The sequence below is a fragment of the Ochlerotatus camptorhynchus genome, unplaced genomic scaffold (genome assembly GCF_037179485.1).
Source record: "Ochlerotatus camptorhynchus isolate MF236.1 unplaced genomic scaffold, CSIRO-AGI_Acam_v1.1 ptg000071l, whole genome shotgun sequence".
Taxonomy (NCBI): domain Eukaryota; kingdom Metazoa; phylum Arthropoda; class Insecta; order Diptera; family Culicidae; genus Ochlerotatus; species Ochlerotatus camptorhynchus.
The window spans coordinates 1,342,641-1,363,814 of record NW_027040561.1 but is presented as its reverse complement, the minus strand read 5'-3'; the positions used below and the strand labels follow the sequence as shown (position 1 = coordinate 1,363,814).

Below are 21,174 nucleotides of genomic sequence, written 5' to 3'. Positions count from 1 at the left end.
CATTTTTACCAAATTTTATACGCAGATCTTTGAGGGGACGCTAACACCCAAAAAAATATTTTTTTCTGACTCGATATGATTTATCTAAAAATATTGGAAAAAGATTCCACAAATAATAAAATCAGTTTTTATCCTTAGAATCGATTTAAAAATGCCTTGAAAATTATGAAAAATCATCGTTTTGAAGTTCTAAATCACTCGACCTTGGTAGAAGACATTGTATGGAACTATACTCAATTTATTTTCCTTGATTTTCGCAAGCAATTGACGATTTTTCTTAAACGGTGCGATTTGCACCATCCTACCCTATAAACCATTGTTCACTCATCCTTTGAGTATTACCAATTCAGCAAAAAACTAACATTTGGTGTCAGATTATCAGCTTTAATAGCATGCTGCGGTTGTCACTTGCGTTTATTTTTGTTCCCTGAAATGGTAACACATTCGAATCAATTTTGTTTTATTTTGAAAAAATCGACTTCTGGCCAGCAAGATTAAAGAAATGTCCCCCCGTGCGCCATTCATTTAAGCTTAGCACCGCCTAGCGGAGTGATAAACTCAGCAAAAAGTTGCTACCGACTCGGTTGGTGTTGTTGAAGGGGATGTGGGGGTTGGAAAAGTTAGAATAATAGCAACAGCTAAAAGAGGGAATACAATAAATTTCGCCAAATTGTTTTCATCGCCATACAGAGCGGTTTTCGGGGTTGTAATGTAAGCATCGTTAGCCGTGTATTTATAGTGGAGCTACTGGTGATGATGCGTTCGATACCTGGTCCAATCTGGAAAATATTTCTTGGTCAAATTGTCAAATAGCCATACATTTTGTAAATCAAGGCTTCAATCGTAAATTATTGGCTTGTCCATGTAAACTAACACTACTAAACCATGGCCCACTTAGTAATGGAACAAACTCTTTTGCTTAATACAGCGCTCCTGGGGCGACCCCGGCGTAGTGGTTAACATCAATACCTCTCACGCTAAAGTCACGAGTTCAACTCTCACCCCCGGACAAGTCACGAATGACCCTAGAGTGTTAAAGTGACCATAAAAAAAAATTACAGCGTTCCTATTGATCGTTTTTGGAAGATTTTGATATCTATTTGTTAGCAACAACAATAACAAAAATAATGTTTTTTTTTCAGTTCATAAAACGCTCTTGTTGTGGAGACAGTCACCAAGCAAGCGGAGCGTGCACCGTCACCTGGAAAATCCACCGCGGTCGGCGTCCTAACTGGCTAAACCGTATGGCGCGTGCTCAAAACGTACAGGGAAACCTTGACGACGAATCGGAAGCCTCAAGGTAAACGCCGGAGTGGAACGGCCAACCGTCAGCTCCATGGAAATGTCGTGAGGTCCATCATAAGCAACCCAGGTACCTATGTCCGATCGCGATTTAAGTAAAAAGTATGATGCCGCTCGTAGTACAGTGCAGCTAATTCGCAACCGCGGAGGCTTACAGTCATACCGCGCCAGTAGGCAACCAAATCGATCACTCAGGCAGAATACCGTAGCTAGAACCTGTGCTCGAAAGCTGTATGACAACCTGCTGACCAACTTCGGTGGGTGAATACTTATGGATGATGAAACCTATGTAAAGGCTGACTTCGGACAGCTTGCAGAACCAAAATTTGACAAGGCGAAGACTCGAGGAGATGGCCCTGGCAGATTCAAATTTATTTTTGCGGATAAATTCACACGCAAAAATTTGATTTGGCAGGAAATTTGCAGCTGGAGCCAGAAAACAAAGGTGTTTCGTCACTGAGAAAATGATGAACTCGGAGGTTTACAAAACCGAATGTTTCCAGAAGCAAATTCTGACCGCAGCATCGGTACAAAAATCATGTGCTCCAGCTTGGAGGAGTACAAACAAATAGGAAGTTTCCTGAAGAACAACAACGTGGACTTCTTCACGCATGATCTGTCATCGAGCAAGCCACTGAAGGTGGTTTTGCGTGGATTAACGTCGTTCGAGGCTGCTGCGGTGAAGTCCGAGCTGGAGCGGCTTGGGCTCCAACCTGAGGCCGTGTTCCAGATGAACCGGCGTCCCAACCAAAACACCAGCTTCCGTGATCAGTTGTTCCTGGTGCATTTCACGAAGGGATCCACCAGTCTTGCGGCTCTGAGATCCAAAATCCGGGACCTGTTTCAGGTCATCATCAGTTGGGAGCATTACAAACCCCAACATCGTGATGTAACGCAGTGTATGAACTGCCTCTCATATGGCCATGGCACCAAAAACTGCCACAAGTGTGCTGGAACTCACTCAACTGCGTCCTGTGAGCAAGTCGATGACATCGAGCCAACGTGTGTCAACTGCGGTGGAAACCACCAAGCCTCCAATCGCGGATGTCCCAAGCGAGTGGAGTTCATTAATATCCGTCGGAAGGCCACAATCAACAACCAGCTCGGTCGCCTCCGTAATCATCGTTCGCCTCCTGTACTCACGGAAGTCCAGTACCCAGCTCTCCAGCCCCGTCGACATGTTCCGAACCTAGCCCCGCTTCCGCTCAACAACCAACAAACCAATCCCGGGAGTATCCAAATGGTTCCCAATAGTCGGACAGTTCAGCACCGTTTCGCTGTTGCTGCGGCCCAGCCAATTCCAGGTTCATCCACCGCCCCTGGTTTATCATACGCTGGTGCTGTCTCAGGTGAATCTGTCGACGATTCTCCGTTCACCTCAGAGGAACTTGTGACGCTCGTGGCCGAGGTCATCATCATCATGCGTACCTTCAAGACTCGATCTGAACAGCTTCATGCTGCCTTGTCACTCGACACCAAGTATGGACCGTGAAGCTATAAAAATTTCAAATTGGAACGCTTGCTCACTGACGAAAAAGCATAGAGAGCTACTCGATTTCCTCAACGCCACATCACTGAGACGCATCTGAAGCCCGAACTGAACGTATTCCTTCCCGACTTCCGGCTCGTCAGACTTGATCGCACCTGCTCTGGAGGTGGAGGAGTGGCCATCGCTGCAAGACGGAACATCAGTTGCCGGCTGCTACCAAACTTCCAGCTGAAAACAATTGAAGCCGTCGGAGTGGAGGTGAGCACATCACTTGGCCCAATCACCATCATCGCGGCCTACTGCCCCAAGCAAACCAACATCAGGGACGGGTCGTCGGTGGCCCTCCGCAAAGACATCATCAAACTCACCCGGAGGAGCGGGAACTGTATCATCGCTGGCGATCTGAACGCAAAACATCAAGCTTGGGGCAACGGTCGGAGCAATAGAAACGGCATCATCCTCAACATCTTCGTAAGCAACATGGGACACAACGTCTCGCAACCTGTGGCATTCCAGGAGCTGAGCTCGGACCACTACCCGGTGGTGGCCGAAGTTGGATCCTCGGTAAACCGATTCGAAGCTTCCCGGTGCAACTACCATCGAGTCAACTGGGCGCAATATCAACACTGCGTCGACACAACCATCGACTACGATGTCCAACCGGGGACGTCGGAAGACGTTGAGCGGTGTCTACAAACCATCGAGGAGGCGATTTCCCGGGCCAGGGAACAACACGTGCCAGTATCCAGACAGGTCAGTAACACTCTGAACGTTGACAGCCCTACCAAAGATTTCATTAGACTCCGTAACACCATTCGTAGGTAGTACCAGCGTACTGGCCTGCCTAACTTGAAGACCAATTGTAATCGATTAACAAAGATCATTCAGGCCAGGATGGTGGATCTCAGAAATAACGATTTTGCTAGTAAGATCCGCTCTCTCCCAGATTGTGCTAAGCCCTTCTGGAAACTTACAAAAATTCTTAAAAACAAGCCTAGGCCCATTCCCCCACTGACCCCACTGGATCGTCCCGGCGACCCAGTGGTTCATCTGATAACTCCTGAAGAGAAGGCTGCCGCGATAGGTCAACACTTCGTCAGCTCCCATAATCTCGGACAAAACATCGTCAGCCCTCATGAATCTGAGGTTGCTGAAAATGCAACCAATCTTCTTCAGATTCAGATTATCAAAACTGTTCGAAAGAGCACTGTACCACCGGCTCCTAACATCTGCCGATGAAAACAACTTGTTACTCGAGGAACAGTTTGGTTTTCGGAAAGGTCGTTCGACCGTCCACCAGCTGACTCAAGTAACAAACATTCTCAGACGGAACAAGTCTGTTTCGAAAACATCTGCCATGGCGTTGTTGGACGTTGAAAAAGCGTTCGACAATGTCTGGCATGATGGCCTGGTGTTCAAATTGCAGCAGTACGGTCTTCCAATCTTCCTAGTGAAGATAATAAACAACTATCTATTAGACAGAACGTTCCGAGTCTCTCTAAATGGCATCACATCAGATGCTTTCAACATCGGTGCCGGGGTTCCACAAGGAAGCATCCTTGGCCCCATCCTATTCAACCTGTTCACCTCCGATATGCCAGCTCTCCCTGATGGTGGATCGTTGTCTCTGTTCGCAGATGACACATCCATCGTCTACAAGGGTAGGGTCATCGGAGCTCTGACTGCCAAACTTCAGAGAGGCCTGGACGTCCTGTCTGAATATTTCAAAAGCTGGAAGATCCGTATCAACGCGGCAAAGACCCAGGTCATTATCTTTCCACACTCTAAATCTCCCAGACTTGTTCCGTCGGAGAATAACAAGATCTGCCTGAACGGCACAGTGGTGGAATGGTCCAAAGAGGTCGTGTACCTCGGGCTAACACTAGACAGCAAGCTTCTTTTCAGGGAGCACGTTGACAAAACGAAAACCAAGTGCAACATCTTGATAAGATCGTTGTATCCACTTATCAACAGGAAGTCAACCCTGTCCCTGAAAAATAAGCTTGTGTCTACAAACAAATCATCCTTCCTGTAATCGAGTACGGTATGTCAATCTGGGAAAGTTGCGCTAAATGCCATCACCTTAAACTCCAAAGGATCCAGAACAAGATCCTTAGGATGGTCCTAAACAGTCCCCCGCGGACTAGAAATTCTGAGATCCACTTCCTGGCTGGAATTCAAACATTAGAAGAACGGAGAGTATTCATCCTGGAAAGGTTCAGAGACACCTGTCTGAGATCAAATCATCAGATCATACGTGATCTAACACGTTAGGCTAAGTTATACTCGTAGTTAGGTAGGTTATCACTTTTTCAATTCAAATAAAACACATCCCCAAGGGATATTCTGTAAACTACCGTGCCGATTCAAATTTCGGACACTTAAACTCGAATTTCGGACACTTTTAAAAGTTGATTATCTCGGTCGAATATGATCCACATGTCTTGTAAATTTTAAATTTTTTTGACTAGTGCCCTCCACGATCATCTAACATTATTACTTTGTTTCTAACTGGATGTAATATTTAATTAAAAATGAAAGTGTCCGAAATTTGAATCGTCCGAAATTTGAATCGGAACGGTAGTTGAAAACGCAAATATTAAATTAGAATATCAAATTAAACAAAGATGAAGAGCCAAGTAGGCTAATCAATTAAAATGATATTCAATGTACTACCATAATCAACAGAAATAAACATAATTTTACTACTACTGAATGTTAATATAATTGCATTAATAGAGGCACAGATATGTTTTACAGTCAGTTGTTGGTAATGCATCGAGTGTATGTCTCCTATTAAGCAATATTTTTTTGAAAATGTTGGCTTGTTCATACATTATTAGGGTTTGCTTAAAATTTATTTCCCGAAAAAAAAAAATGATCGTCAAAGTCCATGTCTTTTTTGGATTATTGTTAAGGGGGAGGGGGTTGTTAAGCGGGAGGGGGTTTTACATGCACGTTTTTTCAAGTCTCATTCCTCATTGTGGTGGACACGCCGTAATCCACCTTTAGCCGCTGACCTAGTCCTGCTTGATGCAGGACCTAGTGCCACGCCGTCCGAAGCGGTAATGAGCAGAGGCATGAGAGCAGCGCTGATTTATATCTTTTCAGGTTCAAGCAGAATGATGTGCAACCAAGTGGTATTCGTTTATGATGACTGGGTTTGGGAAAAAGGCTTATTTCATGAAATCAGTGATTAAATTATCATTTGTACATTTTCAAAAGTTTAATTACAGAAAAATTGGATAAATATTTATTTCAACAGGTTTGTAATGTAATATCGTATCGATTGGCGTATTTGGATTTTAATTTCATCTATAAATGACAAACACCTAACACTCCTTCACCACACATATTTTTTGATTTGCACCCCAGTATAGTCGACAAAGACATAGTTTTACGTCAAAATTTGTAGGATAAAATCGCCAAAACAGTGGACGAGACCGTTCTGCTCCACTCGATTGGTGGTATTGAGGGAAAAGTTCGAGAATTCCTTCGAAGCCGCGATGAATAATTCGATTCGATTTTTTTTTTCGATTCCGTTTGTTCAGCATTGCCATTGTTGCGGATGTGGAAAAAATGTATCGGATGATACTAATCTATCTACTCGATCATCTATCTACAGCGAATCGTCTATCGAGATTCCCCTGACGAACCGATCCAATCGTACGAGTTAGAAACTGTCACTTACGGGACTGCATCTGCACCATACTTGGCGACAAAGTGCTTACAGCGGCTGGCAGAAGAAGGAGCTCTCGCTTATCCTCGCGCAGCTAAGGTGTTGAAGGAAGATTTTTACGTCGATGACATGCTGACTGGAGCGAACCAGCTGGCAAAGGAAATGATCACGCTAACTTCATCAGGTGGATTCAACCTGCGAAAGTGTAAGTCCAACTGCAAGGAATTGTTAGCCAGATTGCCATCCGATATCTTCGATGATCGTGCTACGTTAGAGCTTGATTCCTCAACTTCACCAGTGAAAACTTTGAGGTTACTGTGGGAGCCGCATGCAGACAATTTCCGAAACCATTCTCCTAAGTGGGACAGCGAAGCAGTGCTCACGAAACGCGTCGTTCTCGCAGAAGCAGCTCGCCTGTTCAACCCGTTAGGATTGATGGGTCCAGTCGTCGTCATTGACAATTCTCATTGGAAATTTCACTAAATATATCATTCCGAATTATCAGAACTACGGGAACGTTAAGAATTTAGAGAATAACTCCCATTATTCCTGCAAGATCCACTGATACTTCGGAACAGCCTTAACTTGCCCCAGACAACCAGAATGCACGTATAATCAAAGTTGTTTCTGTGATTTACAAACATATATACAAACAATCAAATCGTATAGAATGCAAAAAAGGGCTTATACCTACAAAAGTGGAGGCCATATACGTGCAAATTTTAATTTCTTATTAAACGAGTTGATTTGGCATCATATACGGTTTAATCTGTCATAACAAATTCATTTTGAAAAGTCTTACGATGTAATCCGATTTAATTTGTGGTACAATACGATGGAAAAATGATTCATCGTATATAAGTCGCAAATTTGCATTCTATACGATTTAACTTAAACACAATGCGATGTATTTCATACTTATATGCGATGTTGACTTAAACTGTAGTTATTTACGATACTCTCTGTACATTGTTATGCGACTTCTGGTTGTCTGGGGCTGGCTGAAACTCTTGGCACTCCGAGAACTGCGAGAGTTCCCGGAACTGTATGACCTCTTAAAACTATCACATCGGACTTTTAACGATTATGAGTCTCGATTTTGAAAGTCTTCGAGGAACTGACTGACAATATTGTTCAGAAATTTGAAAAGAATTTAGTAGTGAATTGCAAGAGTTTCTTGTATATAATTGCCACAGTATTATCAAGAAAATGAAGGAATTAACAGAGCGAGTCTACAGTCGCCAAATGAACTGCATAGAAAAGATTCTTAGAAGAAAATTTGATAAAAAATAACAAAATTCTGTGAAGAGTTCCAAGGTTCTTGTAAAATTTTAAAAAGCACAGAAATAGAAAAAAAACTAAAGAAAAATAAATAGCATCCCGAATCTTCTGATTCTTTTAGAGTATCGGAAGCTGTGCAAGTAAACAGAGTAGCACAAGTTTGGAAGTTTATCAAGGGCAGTAAATTCTCTTCATCAGTAAATCTAAAAGAATCGAGATTTCCCAGAAGGCTTCCAAAAGTATTTTCAGAACTCTAGAAACAAAATATAAAACAATGATGGAACTTCAGGAACTACTAAAGAAACCAAAGACTCCAGGAACTCCTGGGATTGTCTGACCTCGAAGTATGAGTAGTCTTTTAAGCGGTCATCGTAGTCGACGCATTTTCTGTGATAATCAACTGCCTTTACTTCCGACACTAAAATGTCATATGACAGGCTGTCATATGGACACTGTGCCGTCACGAATGTATATATTTTAGTATGTTTAATAATCAGAGCTGCTGATGTTGTGCTTGTGTGAATTCTGAAAATAGCAAGCAGCGATGTTCTAGTAATAACATTTCTGATCAGAAATGGATTAATTTACACCAAATTGAGGACTTTGAACGCAAGCTCACATATCATATGATAGTTATTTGATAATTTTCTTTTTGCTCGAACGTTGTTCTAACGACGAGAGAGACGACGGTAGAGCATAAGAGTACGAATACAAACAGACTGTCGCGCACGACAACGAAGCGAGTGTAGTAAAAAACGTCAACCTTTTCAACTCCTGAGTATGAGTGTTCATAAAGTTTCATCACTTTCTGCAGGTACGGAATTGTTTTATCAAGTTCTCGGAGTTCTAGAACCTACATTAATATGCATGCGTTATAACTTTTTTCAAAACTGTTTTCTGGACCCCATAGATCAAATGCAAAACTCTTCAACGGAGAATTGTAACATAAATTTAAGATGCCACCTGCCAGTATCTTAACAACCTAGTCTTTCCAGACGGAATTATTGCAACAACAGTGACGGGAAGGAAAGCCAATAATACAAACCTGTTGCTCTAAGACATTTAAAAAGTTTCCCAGCAGAGTCACCCATTCCCAATCGCCAGCCGACGACGTCAGAATAAGCAACTCCGAAAGCAAAAGAATCGGAAGGGAAACTTTTTCACCACAACTTCCGCCTCTCAGCACCACTTGCTGTGCAATACAGAAAATCAGACCCTATGTTGCACGCGAAGAAACCGTAAAACCACAAAACGGAATAAATTTAAGAATGTAATACCCTCGGCGGGGTCCTTTCCAGAAGGGATGATTTCCTCCCGCCGGCTTCCAGCTAGCGAATACATAAAATTTAATGATATTCGGTGATCTTGGTAGCACGAATCATCCCCGGAAATAGAGAAGCTGGCTGTCGCAGGGTGTGCGTGTAATAAAATTGACCGTAATGACTGTATAAAATTTCAGCCGGATAATTTAATTGGTTGCGAATGTAGCATCAATTGCACGCGGAAGATCGCGTCGGTCAACGGAAAATTTAATGGACACAGCAAATGGCTAATAAAATGAGCAATTTCCGAAGCAATGGCGTCGGTTATGTCTGGTCGCTCTGATTCCAGAATGGGTGTGGGTACCCAAGAGAAAATTTGATGTGCTTTATCGGTTATGGAATTCTAAATTGCTGGACATGCGACATTTTAGTTAAGGTGGTTGGACGTATAAAATGGTTGCCAATGTGAACTAACTCAACGAGGCACAAATAAGAGTTACTTCAGCTGAATATCTTACCGTCTAACAGTAAGTATCTAATGCAAATATTACCACCATCTCTTATGTTGGAAGGTGGAAGATATGATGTGTCTATGTGCAGCACTACCAGACCGTCCGTCGTCATAAGAGCAGCAGCGACTCATGAAATCCAGTACAAACACTAAGAGAGCAACATGTTGCTCGTTCCCTTCCACTGTCTTTCCCACATGTGAGCTCAGAAGATGGCGACGACGACGACAACGCGATACAGTCTAGGACTTGCGAGCCAACTGGATACGGAAATGATGCCTCAAAGATTAGGATCATAAAAGCGGAAATTGATATTGTCATACGTGGTTTCCGAGTGAGCTGATGGGGTACTTTGAAATTCATATGCGCTTATGAACAAGTAACATAATTTTCACCACACTGTTGGGGACAGAAAAGTAACTTCAAAGAATTGTCTATCTTGAATTATAATACCTATCTTGAAAATTGAACGTTCCCGACTGATTACGAAAACTGTTACACTCAGAAGACTCCGACATCGTGAATCGATTCAACATTCTCGCAAACAAAGTAATGAATCGATTCGCAGCTTCCATCGTTGGCGACCCAGTTCCACCCGGAGGCCGGAATATTCACCAAAGCAACGCAATCTTCCATTCCTTTCCAATTGTCCGGCTGACCAGTCTGCCAGTGAGCATAAGTCAGTCTAACTCCCGTTGAATGCCAATAGAAAACGCCTTCCTCTCCGAGATCATTGTCACCGAGGAGCACTACCGTATCTTCCTCTTTGTATATCGGTGAAGATTTGACCACCTCAACAATCCTGTCGTGGTGCTGCTTGGAGTTCGTTACAGCCAGCTGCATTCCGAGCGAGAAGCAATACTCCGTGGCTTTGAACCAGTTTGCCTGAGGGGGGATGAATTTTAGAAAAAATTAGATACGATTGTATCAAACGAATTCTATGAGCAACAAACTTTGAACTCTGGAATCATGTAGCGCGTTGGTGATCTGCATTTGATTTGCTGCGCCAGGCTTAGAAAGCCAGCTGCGGTAACTATAGTCAAAACCGTCCACTTCCTCATCGCGGAAACAACTGTTTGCCAATTGTACCGCACGACTATGTAAATATGCAAATTTGCTTAGAAAGAGGGCGTACTAATGCCGATAACATTTGCAATTTGCATCTGTTTTCATCGAATCCCCATGAATAATGAGCATCGACATTCGAACTACTCAAACATTATCCCGTTTCATCTGCGGTCGTTGGGCAAGCATGCACGTGTGGAACCAAATTTATGTTGCCTCTGGTCATCCTGATCCAGACTAACGGACTTACCAGCAGCCTCACAGAATCATCCATTATTCACTCGCATTATCGATGTAAAGCTTTGTCAGTGCAGCAGGAGAAGCGAGTTCATTAATTATGGAAACTAACTGAGGGATGCGAGCAGCTATTTGGCTTTTAGGAAGTATTCCTTCCCGTCGGAAAGTCCATGAACGGCTTGATTGAAATACGGTGGTAGCCCGTGCAACGCTGTGTCTTGTAGAAGTGAATGAATTGGTAGTAGTTGTGAGCTGGATGTATAAAATCTTCAACGGGATCGAAGAAATTTCATCACATATCTTAACCACTACTTATGGGCGGGGAAGGTGTTCAATATATCAGATTTATATAACTGACTCTAAAATATCATTTAAGTCCTCTGCATATTTTTCAAGACTTTCGTTTGTTCAAGTATTATTCTGATGATCGGCAACTGTGGAAAAAATATCATATATAATATGCCGTCTATTAGATATTCTACCGAGATGGCTGGTTGATCAGGAAGTATTTAAAAGCTATTCGAAGAGTTCAATGAAGTCCTCTGAATAAATTTTCAAGACTCAAATATTACTCTGAAGGCCTTGAAATGTTAAAAAATACGTCTCAAAATATTCTCCCAAGATTTATGGTTGAACAGATAATATCATGTGAATTATTAGAAAGATTCTGTAAATCTAATCTAGCCTTTCAAATAAATTTATTCATTTTTCGTCATTCAATCGTAGACCAATTAACTATTTTAAAAACTACAAAGGATGGTGATGTAGGACTACGTGGTCTTATATAATAAATCTTATTTGGGAGGGTTAGAAGAAAAGGGGAAGAGAAAGTCGATTAAGAGAATTGATCAAAGTCACTTACACCTCTTACCTTCTAACCCCCTTATTTGATAACTGCAGCAGGAGCTTGTGTATTGTGTAGGAATAGGAATTTGAGTGGGGTTCTCTCTGTTTATACTCTTTAGTATGACGCGCTTGACATAGATGGCCCACAGCGACTCACGAAGAGCTACTGATTCCGATCAATAGCGGTGCGGCTTCTTCCTCCTTCTATGGATGCTCATGTATGCTTGCAGACAGCCTTTCATTGTGTACTGGAGAACACTACCACTTACCATGCCGGTGGTGATTGGAAAAACACCGTTTGGTGAGACCGGATGAAATTCATCTTTGAAATCTGTGTTAGGGAAATCGTTTTTCGCAGGCAATCGGTGATAATTATAATTATCATAGCAACAATTGCGCATTCGTGCAATTTTCAATAGTGACATTTCGAAAAATGATAAAGTCTTTTATTTTAAAGATGCGTAGAAATATTTCTGATCCATTGGTAATAAAATTATTGAAATTGGTCCAGGGGCAGCTGAGATATTATAGTTCAAAATATTTCATAATTTTGCTACACGTGCCGTTTTCGGTTTTCACAAAGTGTACCTCCATATAGAAATCACAAAGGTAGTCCTACGTAAAAAATATTTTAAAGATCTCCAGCTGATCATAAATTTCAATAAAGGTCTCTGGTTAATTTATCAAGATGACAGGTTGATCAAGATGAAGATCTGAAGATCTTCAACTATCCTGAAAAAACTCAAATGGTGTCTCTCAGATACTCTGGTAAGTTGACCAAGAATTATTCAAAAGATCTCCAACTAATCGAAGCCCTGTGGATAGTCGTGTCGGCCAAGAATTATTCTGAAAATAAAACTGATTTTAATTACAATATTCATATTCAACATGTTCAAGCTTACAATATAAAATCAAAATGTTCATTTCTATAGCAAAAATTTGCTAGATCATATATCTGCTAAAAATTCCAAGAGCCTTCGGACGTCTTCTTCAACTGCGGAAAAAATATCAACACAGAATTTTAAATGTCTTAAAAATGAAGACGTGTCTTCAAATCTGGCTCCCCTGGTTGTAATACTGATCATCGACTAAGAAATCAAATGGAGAAATGGACAGCTGGGTAATACGCACCACCATGATATTTCGCATGGAAAGACATTTTGACCAAATTTTTGATGTATCGACAGGTAGTATTTAGGATTTTTATGATGTTATAAGTTGAAAATTTACCATTTTAGATCACACATAAAATATATAAATGATAGCTCATTTCAGTGTTTATCGATGTAAGATTTGTTTGATGGTTAGAGTTTTCATAGGCAAAAATAAAAGCATTCTCAACATATGATATACGAATCAACTTGCTGCATTGTTAACTTCTTGATCTGTGACAAAACAGAATAATTTTCAATCACAATTTAGTGTTTTTATTGAATAATATTCTGAGCTTGGTTAGATCTAAACAGCCGTTGGAATTTGAATTTGCTGTTGTGAGTTGTCCCATGAGTGTGTGGGGACAAGAGTGAGCCGCCACTTGTCTCAGGCCGAGCAGCTAACCCCGCTGTCAAACATGCGAACGTAGTGGTAAACAACAGTCATCAAAACTCTCTCACTCCGATACTGGTAGGCACATAACAGAACATGTGGTGGTTTGAGTGTTATGCGAGAATGATGAATCACGTCTGGAGTTGGACCGTTTCTATCACACCAGTGCTTCGTAAGATTGATGGGGGTAGCATTAAGTCTACGGTAGCATAGTGGTAGAGCGCCTGTAGAACGTACTGGGAGGTGTGAGTTCCATTCCCACCTGTAGGCAGTAGATTTTTTTCACCATTTTCGCAACATAACTCACCACCCTAGTATCGTTTCATAAAGTAGATTTTTTCCTTGATTTGTTTTCCGTCGATCTTGTTTTCCGTACTGAGTACCAATGCTACCGACGCCAGGGAGGCAGCCTACCTATCAAGTATCGACCCATCAACTCATGAACCGGGGACCAACGGCTTTAATTCCCTTCCGAAAGAAGGCGTGATCAGAGATGTTATGCCTCTGAACATCCCGGCGGCGCCGACTGGGATTGAACCCAGGCCTGCTGGGGTGAGAGGTAATCACTTAACACTGCACTACCGGCGCCGCTATAAAGAAGAAAATATTTTGACTCAACATTAATCATTTACTCTTGCAATACGTTGAGTTACGTAAAACAGAAGTTATGCAAAGTGGAACTTTATATATGTGTATTAAATGCAACCTAAATATATTCTACCAACATACATAATGCATGGATTACTGCAACATGTATGCAACATATATTGCATTAAGTTTAATGGTAACATCCTTCAATAAAAAAAAATAAGGATGCTTTTTTGAGAAGATGTCAAATCATTTTCTTAGTGGTAAATGCATATTTTCATATAAAGTTTATGATAAAAAATGATTCACCGGACTAATGAATGCACTTAAAAATAATGTATATTTTTGATCAATAACCAAATATATTATATTAAAAATATGATCCACTCTTGCACATAACGTATGCATTAAAAAATAAGTACTGATTTTAGCGATCATGCAATTACCCTACCACCTGGTAGAGAATCGTCAATCATAGCAACCCTGTTGTGTACAGAAAAAAATACAGCGTTATCAGTTGATTTTCGAGAGCCATGGCGAAAACAGTCAAGCAGCTACGCTAGCTGGTTTGTTCGTACTTCCAGCTCCACCCCGGAGCGAAGCAGTTGGACGTCGTGAGGCACTTCGTGTCCACCGGATATAGCCGATCCGGCATTTAGGCTAGAGCGTCGAACGGAAGCCTGTTTCGGGCCTCCCGACGGTACTGCGGGACCGTAAAGTGCAGCAGAAGCTGAAGAAGAAGACCAATGACAAGATGGCCTCATCGTTGCGCGCCTTGGGCCAGGAGGTCGGAAAGAGCGGCTGAAGGTGCTGGTGAAAAACATCTTTCCAAACCAAATGTTCCAGTTCGGGATATTTTGGCTAGACGCGATCTGGAGTTTATGATATCAAGTTGAATAGGAATAAGTTCATGTTTTAGAAATAATAAAATATTTGTATCGTAAATCATATTTCAAACCTCCTTCTCCCTCTCCCCATCCATAAAACTGTAAGTCTCCACTAACCTCGAGACGACCTTGAGTAATCGGTTCAATTCCTTTAACTCTAGATGTAAGACATTAATTAAGTATAACGCAAATGATAACTTGGCTCTGTAAAGTTTATTCGATTGAGCCTGTACAAATAAATTAATTAAAAAAAAAAAAAAAAACCTATTAGATGATAACAGTGACACATCAGACAAAGTTTAATGTAATATACAAAATGTAATAAGTTTAAGTAATGTGTCTTTTATTTTTGTAATAAGCGCTATATTTGCGCCCCTCGATTGTATTGAATGACCTTTTTCAACTCTAGATGGTACGTGAAGTAAAATTTTTCAGGTGCCCATTGTAATGTATGGAAAAGACATGAATGGATCATATTGTTATTATGATATATTTGCAATAACTTAATAAAAATCGATCGTCAAGACAAGAGTCGATGAGACAGAAGTTGCTCAGAGACATGCAACAACCTTTAAGTATTTTAATTACACACTAAATATCGTTAATTACAAACAGAAATTCATAATTACATTTTCTGTACTTGTAGTTTAAAATGCGTTAATTACTTTAAGTACTTTTACTTGCCTTTTAATTCCAACTCACTGGTAATCCTAGAACTTCTGCCCTCAGAATATGCAAAACCACAGATAAACAGACATAACTCGTTGTAAATATATGTTCCATTGAAAAACATCTCCATTAAGAGTGTTGAAATGTCAAACATCATAGCGGTTCATGCCAATGGTTTCTATTTTACCAACTAGGCCAATTTTCAATCCTGGGCTACCACGTAAAATTCAAACATACAAACGATGTGGGTAATGCTATGTGACTTTTTATCAATGTTGGCAGCGCTGACATAATCGATTCATCGCCATCGATTGGCAGCAAACACTGTCAAACTGCATTTTATGTAAATCCTAATCGTTATTATTCCATTGCTTGTTTGTGAAAAAAAATCATCCCAGTCAGGATAGAGGATCTCAAAAACAAAGATTTGCAAACAAGATTCGCTCTCTCCCAGATTATGCTAAGCCGTTCTGAGAAATGGTAAATATTTTTAAAAATAAGCCGAGGCCCATCCCTCCCCTTTCCCCTTTTAATCAGAATTCGGATCCATCCTTATTCATAACCCCAGTTGAAAAGGCCAATGCTCTTGGTTAACACTTTGTGAATTCACATAACCTTGGTTAAGCCATGGTGAGTCCCCACAAGCCTGCAGTATAGTAAGCAATGTCTACAGTCGCTGCCACCCCCGTAGTTGTCCCTGACAAAAGTAGAATATCGGCTGATGAGGTGATAGCAGCCATTAAATAAACCAATAACATGAAGGCCACTGGTGTCGATAGAGTGGTCAACCTCGAGTTGAAAAACTTGAATGTTGACTTCTTCGAACACCTTGCAGCGGTCTTCAATAAGTGTTTGGTGCTTGGCTACTTCCCTGCATGCTGGAAGTTAGCCAAAGTTATTCCAATTCACAAACCTGGCAAAGACCCTACCAGTGCCAAAAGCTATCGCCCCATCAGCCTCTTGTCATCCATCTCGAAGCTATTCGAAAAACTGATACTCAGCCGTCTGCTGGTGTTTTCAAATGATAATAACATCTTTCTCAAAGAACAATTCGGATTTAGGAAAGGCCACTCTACCATCCACCAACTCGCACGGGTTACTAACATCATGAAGCGGAACAAGTCCGTTTCGAAGACATCTGCCATGGCATTGTTGGACGTTGAGAAGGCATTTGACAATGTCTGACATGATGGCCTACTGTACAAGCTGAATCGATACAACGTCCCGATCTTTCTTGTTAAGATTTTGAAAAATTACTTGTCGACCAGATCACTTCAGGTCTTCTTGAACAATTCACCTTCTGATAGTTCAACGTTGATGCTGGGGTTCCCCAGGGTAGCCTCCTTGGTCCTATCCTCTTCAACATCTTCACGTCAGATGTTCCTCCCTTTCCGGGTGGTGGTATTTTGTCAATGTTTGCAGATGACACTGCCATCTTCTATAAGGATCGAGTGATCCGTGCTCTGACGAGAAAACTCCAATCAGGCCTGGATGTTCTGTCCGTCTATTTCAAAAGCTGGACGATTTGTATCAATGCAGTCAAAATACATACCATAAATACTATTTTCGCATTACAATTCACCTCGGCTTCTCCCGCCAGGTGACTTGAAAGTCCACCTTGATAATACTACCATCGAGTGAAGTCGTCTACCTTGGTTTTACATTAGCAAGTTGCTGTTCCGTTCCCATGTGGACAAAACATCCGCCAAGAGCATCATTTTGATTAGGTCGCTCTACCAAAGTCCACGTTTTCCCTTAAAAACAAGCTTTCCGTCCACAAGCAAATCATCCTCCTCGCCATTGAGTATGGAACGCAAATCTGGGAGAGCTGTGCTTAGTGTCATCACCTTAAACTTCAAAGGATCCAGAACAAGAACCTTAGGATGATCCTCAACAGACCCCTGTGGACTCGAAATTCTGCGATCCACCGTCTGGCTGGTCTTCAGACACTAGACGAGCGGAGTACGCTCAGCCTGGAAAGGTTTAGAGACGCCTGTCTGAGATCAATTCACCAGATCATACGCGATCTTGCTAATTAGGTTAGGTTATTAGTATTTAGGTATATCAAATTATTTTTTGACGTAGGACTACGTCTGTGATTTCTATATTGGAGTATACTTTGTGAAAACCGAAAATGGAACGTGTAACGAAATTATGAAAGATTTTGAACGTTAATTACTCAGCTGCCCCTGGACCAATTTCAATAATTTTATCACCAATCGATCAGAAATATTTCGACGCATCAAGAATCTATTGCTGCTTCCCCAACACAGTCATCACATAACCGTTTCTAGACGAAACATGTCGATTTAGCTTTGCTGCTTCCCAAACACTGTCATCAAAGAGTCGTTAGTAGACGAAACAAGTCGAAGTGGCATTTGCCTCCGATATTCGGGCGTCTGCGAATAGGGAGGATGCAATTGCGTAACATTTTGCACACTCATCGCCATATTCAAAACCACACGCCCCCAACGACCACAAAAAAGCTCTCTAGAGTTGTAATCTTGTAACCAAACTTGGAAGCAGGGGTGCAAGTGATTTTGATCGTTTCTCTTCATCGACTTTCTGTTTCGTTAATAACTCGACGGCAAACACATTCATTGATACGTTTGTTGTTCTGGATGATAGAAGAGCGTAGCAGAAATAGTGCAAAATAGGTTTGTGAAGCCTCTGCTTCTTAACCTCTTTAATTCAGTCGTCGTCATAGCAATGAAAACTAGCACACTTGATGGTTGCAATCCTGCTGTCAGACATTTTCGAAAGACCAACAAAAAAAAATGAAATTACGCTATTTTCTAGGGATGCCTAAAAGCCCAATTATTCGATTAACGAATAATCGTAAAGATTTTTCCATTTGCTCGATTAAATATCTATCGAATTTTCAATTATTCGAGCGCGTAACCCACATCCCTTCTTATTTCTACTCGTTTGATTTAACGCAGTAGAGAAAATAAATAAAAGTACTAATTTATCTGAGCAGACATAGAGAAGAACCATGACGTGAAACAGGATCATACATTCACCGAAAAAAGTGTTAAGCGTCTTTCCGCTAAAGGCTAAGATTTACCAACTTGTTGAGAGAAGAAGTTTAACGAGAAAAACTTAAAAGGGGAGGAGCTTTAGCTTGGTGGACACTGATATTCTGCGGCCTTTCAACCTTTCGCAGACACCAGTTCAACCCCTGTCCAGCCCAATCATTGAACCGAAGAATATGGGATTGCCGATTTGCTGATCCAGCTGCCAACACGTCATCATCATCTTCCAAAGGTTTTAAGCCCTTTTCAGGGCCACCAAGATTTCCCAAAGGAGTGCAATGTCCCAACTAAAATTCATATCAAAATGTTCTTTTCAGGGCAATCATAGTCATACTAAAAAGTATAAACAGAGAGAACCCCGTTCAAAATCCTATTCCTACACAAAACACACAGGCCTATTCTGCGCGGCGTGTGAGGTGAGGTGATACGCTCTCACTTGTGAAGTGACAATTGTCACCTCGGGTGAGGTGACTCTCCGTGCAAATCAAATGGAGAGTCACCTCACCCGAGGTGACAATTGTCACTTCACCATCACTTCACTGTCACTTCACCTCACACGCCGCGCAGAATAGCCATGACAAGCTCCTGCTGCAGTTAACAAATAACATTTTTTATATAAGACCACGTAGTCCTACGTCACCATTGCGTACAACCCCATGGGCTGTCCCTTGTAGTTGTTTTTTTTTTTTTTCAAGCATAACGCACCCCAAGTGGTATCCTGTAAACTAGTTGAAAACGTGAACATGTATTTTAAAATAACAAATTAAACAAAGATGAAGAGCCCTTCAGGCTAATCAATTTACGATCAATGTAAAACCATAATCAATGGAAAATAAACGTAATTTTACTACTACTTCCATTGTTTTCTTACGTTCGTTAATTCATGAAAGTGAAGGAAGAAGCATAATAAACCCTGTTCGTGCAAGCGACATTTACCGCCTTTACCCTGAACTATGGAATAGTTAATACTCTTACCAATAGATGTCATCTTTCAATTATGTATGTTACTGTCATTTTTCCAGATTGGAATGTTATTGATACCATGTCCTATATACAATAAATAAACACACACACACAGTATTGTCTGCCTCCGCCATGGCAGGACGGCCCAAATCATCATAATCTTTATAACACATCGTAGAAAATCGGGTCCTACCGTGCGCGATCAAACCCATTTTTGATGAACAAGTTTAGTGAAATGATTGTGATGCTTTGGAATAAAATTGTGGTTAACATTTTCACTGCATAAATATAATTATTCGAGATGAACTTCCGATACTTTGTTTTCATTTCTTGCAGTGGCGTCGTGTAACAATCGATTACAAAATGCACTGAATCTTCTAGTTTTACTAATCTGTAACCATTACAAGCAATATTTTGAGATTATTTAAGGTTAAGGCAATTGCACTGGTTTCTTCATACCGGAATAGCAAAAAATGGGTACTCGTAACTCGGTCCGTCTCTGTATCACCCAGTTGATAAAACCGAAAAAAATAAGCATGCGACTCACTTCCATCCGATCCAATTTTCCCCCGTACTCAGACGGGAACTTTCCACCATCCCTGTCCTGGTTCCTATTACTCACCCGTTGATCGTTTCGTCTCGCAAGACACGCTCATGGTAAGCCAACGACGGCAAGTCAGAGCGAAGAAAAATGTGATACAATACAAATATATTAAATTGTATCTAATCTCTCAATCACGTCCAATCAGCATATATTTCAGGAGCTCCCAACGACCGGCGGCAGGGACGGTAGTGGTGGTGATGGTGGTGGTGGGAGCTTACACTAATAAAAGCCATGGCTCATATTGTTGTTGCTATTTTTATCTCCCACTCCCAACAAGGTGGTGGCGTTTCCGTGGGGAATTACTGGGAAAATTTATCCTTGGTATTTGTTCTATGTTTTTGCTGGGAGTAATTTACTCCAGGTTTGGGAATCTTGTTGCGCTTGCTAAAAATAGGAACCCATGCGGAAAAATGGAACTGCGCATTTTATCACATAATCTAGACAGAGAAGCCTACTACTAGGAAACTCTGTCAAAGCCGATTCCATTGATTGAAATCATTAGCCGTTCCGCATCCTATATTTTCGGACTCAAATTACGACGATCCACATCGGTGGCTGACTCTGAAGAATCTGAGCAGTTGAATTGTATTGTTGTTTTTTTTTATAGCAATTCTATTTTGTATTTTGGTGGAAGCTAATGAAATTCTCCTGATGGTAGGATCAAGCGCACAGGAGCTTCATTGTTCTGCTACAGATCGTTTATCTGATAAAGCTATCAGTTTGAATTTACTTTTCCGAGTCGATAGTCTAATGGTGTAATTTTACAACTAATTTGGCAATACCAAATTTTCATGACTGCATGAGTATGCCACAATGTACAGTGAGAAAAATCGAGCACAAAACGAATCTTTAGTTCACTGCAGTTGCAAACCCCCCGCCCCTGCACCCCTCTGGCTACGCATATGGTGCCAAGTACTCAACACCACTATGGAGTGGTTACTTTTTGTATAAGAATATGGAGCTAGACAAATACTACGTTTTAGTTCGAGGTGGCTACTTTTTCGGCAAGTGATTTTGTGAGTTAATCTCTCGAATATTATAGCGTCTCATATAAGGTCTTAAGCTTAGAGACTGTTTTATATGAGAATGGCTTTCTTTATCTTTCATTTTCTACGAAGACTATGCATTGAAACCTCCTAGCCAAAATTTAACAAAGCAAAAATCCCTTCACGCATAAATTACGGTGAAAGCCCTCGTCTCCACCGTAAAACGG

At 41.2% G+C, this 21,174-nt stretch overlaps 2 protein-coding genes across 3 annotated transcripts in view; both read right to left on the bottom strand.

Moving 5' to 3' along the window:
* Positions 1-21,174, bottom strand: part of Epac (Exchange protein directly activated by cAMP) — a 541,224-nt gene that overhangs the window by 399,088 nt on the left and 120,962 nt on the right. The window lies entirely within an intron of this gene.
* Positions 10,008-10,589, bottom strand: LOC135697522 (C-type lectin 37Db-like). Its single transcript, XM_065217270.1, has 2 exons — positions 10,476-10,589; positions 10,008-10,407 (listed from the first exon to the last, which is right to left on the bottom strand). Exons 1-2 carry the CDS (start codon positions 10,581-10,583, stop codon positions 10,024-10,026), a joined length of 492 nt encoding a protein of 163 aa, XP_065073342.1. The 5' UTR covers positions 10,584-10,589; the 3' UTR covers positions 10,008-10,023.